The sequence below is a fragment of the Berghia stephanieae genome, chromosome 4 (genome assembly GCF_034508935.2).
Source record: "Berghia stephanieae isolate SIO BIC M18660-M18661 chromosome 4, UCSD_Bste_1.3, whole genome shotgun sequence".
Taxonomy (NCBI): Eukaryota; Metazoa; Mollusca; class Gastropoda; order Nudibranchia; family Aeolidiidae; genus Berghia; species Berghia stephanieae.
Window position 1 is genome coordinate 17,371,520 of NC_088363.1, and position 7,500 is coordinate 17,379,019.

A 7,500-nucleotide genomic window follows, 5' to 3' on the forward strand; every position below is an offset into this window, starting at 1 on the left:
ACCAACAAATTACGTCAAAAGACAAGTCTTTGGCCACAAAAAACAAACAAAAAAAATACACATTGTGAGTTGTATTCAATAGTTCAACCAATGGGATCACCTGTTTCCATGAGCACTACAAACCACAACTCACTAGGCGGTGCACAAATCAAATAATGACGTAAAAAGATAAGTTCTTGTTGGTCTCAGCGTAGCCATCTTTAAGTTATAGCCTGACACTGAAACCCAAAAAAGACTGGCATTTTGACGTCATTATTTGGTTTTTGCACCGCCTAGTGAGTTGTCGTTAGTAGTGCTCATGGAAACAAGTGGTCCCATTGGTTGAACTATTGAATACAACTCACGATTAGTTTTCTTTTGTAGCCAAAGACTGGCATTTTGACGCCTTTTTTTGGGCAGTGTCAGGCTACAAGTTAACGATGGTCTTAGTGTCAGGCTATAACTTAACAATGGCTACGCTCTGTTACAGTCGATAAAAGCAAGGCAGTCGAGATTTGATTGAAAGGCCCAGAAATGTTTACAAAAACACATACAAACATTATTCTGACAAGTGGCAAAACGAATTCAAACCTTGTAGGCTAGAATTTATATTTTCCAAGGTTTGTCTTTTGCGAAAATATCAATAACGTATTCAATCTTGGCATTTTACGGTTGAGGGCTGTCCTGATTTAATGGTGATATGGACAGATCTATCAATACTGAATACACACACACACACACACACACACGCAAACACACACACACAAATACACAGACGACACACACACATACACACACAGTATTCTCGAAATGTGAATGGGTTTGAGCTGAAAAGCGTGCTGTCTGTAGCCCAGTGGTGTAGAGTTTTACAAAATCGAGTTATTCCAACTGTGGCCATTGGTTGGATGGGTGACAATGATTACTCTAGTCATTGTGCTGTGTCCTTTTTGTAAGACATTCCACCCATACATTAAAAGGATTGAGCTTTTTATATAGCGCAATATCCACTAAACGTGTTCAAAGCGCTTTACAAGGGGTCCCTGACCAACAGAAACACGCAACATGTAGAACGAAACATGACGCCTGTTAAGCGACAATACAATTTTTTCCGACATAAACAACGCTGTTAACGGCCAGGTACTTAATTTACATCTGAGTACGGTGAGAGAATGTGATTAAATAGCCTTTTCCAAGGACTCAACTATGCGCCGATCGGAAAGCGAGTGTCATACCACAAGACCACATAGCCGCACAATCGAATCGGGTGTGATACAGTACCTGTCGTTAAGCTTCAGGGGTATACAGTTATTAGTGAGTTGGTGGCCCAAATATTGTGTTGGGTCTTGTATATTATTCAAGAAATGTTGAGCGTGGTGAAAATGATTGCAAAACCTAGACTCTGGCGCCCTTTTTTCTTTCTTTTTGTTTTAGATTTAACTCCCTCCAGTATGCTCAATTGGAAATCTTGATTGATGCCTTTTGATATCAGACAATTGTGTGTTTGTTCGTTTTTTATATTCCTTTTGTCATGAAATGTTTTAATGGAATTGAACATTTTTATTTCAGCATGTTCAATGCAGTTGTTGATCATCTCCTCTTAACAATTATTATTGTGCTGCTTTTGAGGATAATTGTTGCTATTAGCTTGGGACCCCTTTAAAGCGCCTTGAGCACATTAAAAATTGAGCTTTTATATAGTGCAATATCCACTGTACGTGCTCAAAGCGCTTTACAAATGGTCCCTGACCAACAGCAACACGTAACATGTAGAACGAGATATGACGCCTGTCAGGCGATATTACATTTATTTTTGACAGAGACAAAGTTGTTAAAAGCCAGGTACACAGTTCACACCTGAGTACGGTGAGAGAATATGAGTAAAGAACCTTTTCCAAGGACTCAACTATACGCTGAGCGAGGCTCGAACTCAGGACCTTCCGATCACTGAAATCATTGTCTCAAAAGGTATTATTTTTATGACAACAAACTAGACCACAACATTTCATGGAAAATTTTATCTAAAGCAACAGGGTACACACCAACATCAAAACAATGTAGCTTATGCCTGGAAGAGAAATATACTATAATCAAACACCTTCATGAAGCCACACTCAACACGAAAAATGAGATGTACAATACGTGTCCACATCGCCGGAAGTTCTTATTAATCAACTACAAACCGGAACCACTTCAACAAACATCAACAGACAACAAACCAAACTCTTGTAACACACAGTCCTGACGATGGCTGATTAGGCCTGAAACATCGATGTAGACTGACTCCAACATTGTGGTAAATATTGAAACCCAGGACCATCCGATCCGAAAGCGAGTGTCATAACACAAGACCACAAAGTAGCACATAGCCGATTTAGTGGATGTTGCGCTACATAAAAGATTCAAGTTTTATTCAAAATATGAATTGTTCCAAATTACCATACAAGTGACTCCATTCCCAGAATCATGTTTAAACATGTTGACATACGTGTAAGAACCACTCTCCTGATGACCCATACACGACAAGACTCCGCCAGCTGAAATGTACAACAATAAATAGGTATAGTAGAGATCTATTTTATCAAATATCAAATCATTTTATTTGACATTTTTATATAGGAATAAGAATACATTTAACCCACATAAGATGATTCATATATGAACTTAGAGTTGTGCATCTATTAATATACTAGGAGTAGAGCAAGAGGGATGTATGAGATTTATTAATCAAATTTTATTTATATGCTAGTAACAATGAAATAATATGAGACATGGACGCATTTTTCACATGTAAAATGGTATCGGGTTTTAGAATGTGGGTGAGTAGTTAGAAAATTTATCCGTATCTCAATATTATATATTGCAAAATAACTATGCCGAATCTAGATGCATCAATAAATAGCTAAAATAAGAAAAAGAAAAACAAACGAAAATCAAAACAAAAGTAAACTAAAACAAAAATCCCGTCCCATAGTGGTTGAAATCTTCACTATTAAGAGAAAGTTTACACAATGAATACTAGAACCGTCAGGCCAACCAATGTTTTATTTCTTGCCTGCTTAAGATTCGTAAACAAACTTGAGTTTTTATATAGAGCAATATCCACTAAACGTGTTCAAAGCGCTTTACAAGGTGTCCCTGGCCAACAGTAAACACTTAACATGTAGGACGGGACATGATGCCTGTTAGGCGAAATTACAATTTATTTTCGGACAGAGACAACGCTGTTAACGGTCAGGTACTCATTTTACACCTGAGTACGGTGAGAGAATGTGTAAAGAGCCTTTTCCAAGGACTCAACTATGCTCCGAGCGAGGCTCGAACTCAGGACCTTCCGATCACTGAAATCATTATTTTCTCAACAAGATATTATTTATATGAAATATACGTTTATAAAATTTGGGTTGAAATAGCCACACTCATTTACCGGTAAACTGCCGTACTCTGGGAAAAAACATGTATTTAAACATTTGGCCAGATAACTCGTCCTTCAAATACCGATAGATTTAAATGGCTTTCATCTTGGCCAAAAAAAACTCTCAAATCTGAGACTTTACAAAGTCCCAGTCTCTAGAGTTTTTGCCAAGATGAGAGTCTTTTAAATCGACCGATATTTGGAGGACGAGTTTTCTGGCCAAATTTTTTAATACAAGTTTTTCAACAGTGCGGTAGTTAACTGATTATGGAGAGGGATCTTTATTTCTTACGCTTGTAAAAAAAAACAACTTTAAAAAGAATTCCTATCATTTTGGCTTCACACTCCCATTTCGTTCTTATAGTTCATTCCAACATATTATTAGCAGACTGACGGTCACATTTTCACTGTGACATCTTGTGAAAGGACAATCTTTTCATGGATAAAGCTACAGTGGAATCCCAATAAAGCCAATAACACCTTGGGGCAGGTGTCAATAACCCCCTCCTTACCAACTATAGGAAAATCGTTACATTCGTTATGCTATAAGGAATGAGATTAGCGGAAGAGTAGCGTCCCTTGATTGGTCCGCGAGGACGAGAGACGCACGCGCACAACCAACATGACGTTCTCTCTCTAATAACTTTTCCGCAGGTGACGTCACAGACTATGGGTGACGTCCCATCAAGGGACGCTACTCTTCCGCTAATCTCATTCCCAATACCCAACATTTTTCTTCTTCAAATTTCTTTTGAACATCATAAAATTTAAAGAACATGAACAGTGTGTTGTAGAGTAAAATTATTTATGGCAAGAACTTTACTGCTATTATGTCAGAGTGACCAAAAAAATATTTTTGTGTTAGTTGGGCGTGAAATTTGGGGAAAAAATCCTAAAAATGACTGGTAAGGAGAGGGTTTAAGCAAGGTTGAGTTTTTTTTAATACTATGAAGGGAACACACTTAGATAAAGAACGGAAAAAATTGGGCCAGCAAGAGGTGCTGTATTGACTTTAAGCAGAAGTTGACTTTAAGAGTGTTGAATTTATGCGGATTCAATTGTATCTAAAATTATTGAAAAGTCTATCTGATATAAATTATTGGGCGACCTGTTGGACGCTGATGGAGGCTAGCACTGTATAAGGATGAAAAAAAATCTTTCTGGCTAAGCTGTTTCTGGCCAAATTTATTGCAAATTGTTAAAAGTAAATGAATTAATACAATCTAAAAGTAATACAATCTAAACAAATCGAACAGAAAAGCATCACATACAAATCTAAGAATGTCAATAGAAAGGAAGAGAAGTTACGTAAATGTCAAAGAGAAAAGAAAACGAATTGATTTCAATACAAAGTAAAAATGAACCTAGTGAATGCCGGAACAAGATAAAGGTATGGTAATTCAATTCTAGTTTGTTTTCTTTTCTCACCCAAACCATTTGACATGCCAATCAAACTCTTGCTGTAACTGTCATCACTGAATATTACCACCATTCACTTGATTAAAGCTGACTTGTGATTTTATGGATCCGTTCATTACAAAACGTGAACAATCATGGCTTTTCTGACGTTTATGTTTGAATTTCCCTACGTTTCAAATTTCCTGTTCCAGAAAGTTCCGAAAGGGTTGGATGACGATCGACGTGTACTTATTTGCCGGTCTGATAACCCAAATTGTTATGGGCTCATTGCTGTAATGGAAATACGCTCAAACCGACCGAAAGTATTGCCTATTATAAAACAATGTTCAATTAAGCCATAATTGTTCTCGGCTATCAGACCTGAAAAGCTGTGTACGTCAATGTTTATACAAAAGCTATTTCTTTCATCCTAGTTATTATAGAAAACTGATCTGGGACAGTTTTTCAAGAAGATTCGATCATGCCGAGAATAAGAGGAACGACCGAACTGCGAAGTCAGGCACCAGTTATAAAATAACACACAAAAAAATTCCCTATATTCATCCAATAGAGAAATTGTTTCTAGGTCTTTTCCAAGAGAAGACTGGGATAACCAGCGCAGCCAGTGTGCAGCGCCGCAATTGAGCTAGGGCGAGGTGACTTGATCAAGCCACACAGTGCAGCGGCGGTGATAAAGATCTTCACATTCATTACGATACAACCAACATTTTCTTATTTAAATTTCTCTTATAAATCATAAAATTTAAAGAAAATGAACAGTGTGTTGCAGAGTATCTATGCTTTGCTAAAGAAATTATTTATCGCAAGAACTTGTTACAATTAATTGTGTTTGAGTGATAAAAAAAAATTGTGTTCGTTGGGTGTGAAGTTTTGGGAAAACTCCTGAAAATGGCTGGAAAGGAGAGAGTTAATTTTATACCTTACCAGAATTAAGAATAGTCGGGCATGAAGTATAGTCAGCTGTGGCTGTAGTCCTGCTATCACAAAACATTAAAGAGGAATCAGCACATTGGGTGTATTTGAAGTTGGCAAAGAGGGAGGACGGGCATTGGACTGCTACGTCATTGGATGATGCACCTAGGTGATAGAAACATATGGTGACGGCGATGGAGATGGTGGTGGTGGTGGTTGTGGTGGTGGTGGTGATGATGATGATGATGATGATGATGATGATGATGATGATGGTGATGATGATGATGATGATGATGATGATGATGATGATGATGATGACTATAAGGATTATAATGATGATGATAATGGCGATAATAAGAATAATGGTGATAATGATGGAGGTGATGTTTAAACAAGTTATGTTGATGAGAGTGATGATAGATAGGGATGATGATGATATAGATATGATGTGATGATAATGAATAGAGATGATGATAATGATGGGGTGATGTTGTGATGAGTTGGTGATGATGAGGTTGACGTTGATGATTATAGTTAGGACAATGATGATGATGATATAAGTACGATGTTACTGATGATGATAATAACGATGGCGATAATGATGGTAATAATGATAATGGTAATAATGATGCGGATGGTGTTTATAAAAGTGATGACAATGATGATGATGATGATGATGATGATGATAATGATGATGATGATGATGATGACAATGGGATGATGATGATGATGATATGATGATGATGATGTGATATGATGATGATGATGATGATGATGATGATGATAATGACTATAAGGATAATAATGATGATGATAATGACGGTAATAAGAATAATGGTGATAATGATGGAGATGATGTTTATAAAAGTTTTGTTGATGAGAATGATTATTATGATGATGATGATGATGATGATGATGATTATGATGATGATGATGATGATGACGATGATGATGATGACGATCATCATCATCATCACCATGACTATGTCAACAATGGTATTGAAAATAGAGAAGGGAGGGAGAAGAAGGAGCAGGTGGAGGAGAATAAGAGGAGACTGACTAGATGGTGGTGGTCAATAAAGGGGTATGGATAGAGGGTGTTAAGGACTTATAGCATTACTGATGATGACACAGCCATTTATAAATGACGTTCTTCTACTACTACTACTATTATCGTATTAACCATTTAATTGCCGTCTTCCCGAAGTCCCAGGATTGAGAGATTTTGCCACGGTGAAGGTCATAATTTAGTTGTCCTTAGGAGCCGTAAGGCCCATGGAGTCGGAGTTTATCCCGGTTTCTATGGCGTGAAATGGACAATAGCAATTGCTTGCTACCCTTTGGATAGGACGCCAGTCTGTCGTAAAGTACTTTCCGCTAGATCTATCAGATGTAGCTACCTATTTACTGCTGGGTGGACAGGGGGTTGGAAAAAAACATTCTCGATTTCACCTGGGATCGATCTTGGTCCCTTTGCTCGTGAAGGGAGTGCTCTACCAACTGATCTATCGGAACCCCGGAAGGTCATTTAAACCGACCGCTATCCGAATGCGAAGGACGAGTTTTCTGGACAAATCGTAAAATACGTGGTTTTGCAGAGTGCAGCAGTTAACTGGTTAATCATAAAGAAAGGCAAAACTGAATAAAATATATATATATATATATATATATATATATATATATATATATATATATATATATATATAGAGAGAGAGAGAGAGAGAGAGAGAGAGAGAGAGAGAGTACCATCTTTGATGAGGACAGTGAAGTAATCCGTG

At 37.4% G+C, this 7,500-nt stretch overlaps 1 protein-coding gene across 1 annotated transcript in view; it reads right to left on the reverse strand.

Moving 5' to 3' along the window:
• Nucleotides 1-7,500, reverse strand: part of LOC144970130 (uncharacterized) — a 23,500-nt gene that overhangs the window by 6,084 nt on the left and 9,916 nt on the right. The window contains exons 4-6 of the mRNA XM_078909380.1: nucleotides 7,469-7,500; nucleotides 5,735-5,887; nucleotides 2,416-2,513 (exon numbers count right to left, since the gene is read on the reverse strand). The exon at nucleotides 7,469-7,500 is cut by the window's right edge and continues 94 nt beyond it. Coding sequence (XP_078765506.1) covers nucleotides 2,416-2,513; nucleotides 5,735-5,887; nucleotides 7,469-7,500 — 283 coding nt within the window. The remainder of the gene's footprint in view (nucleotides 1-2,415; nucleotides 2,514-5,734; nucleotides 5,888-7,468) is intronic.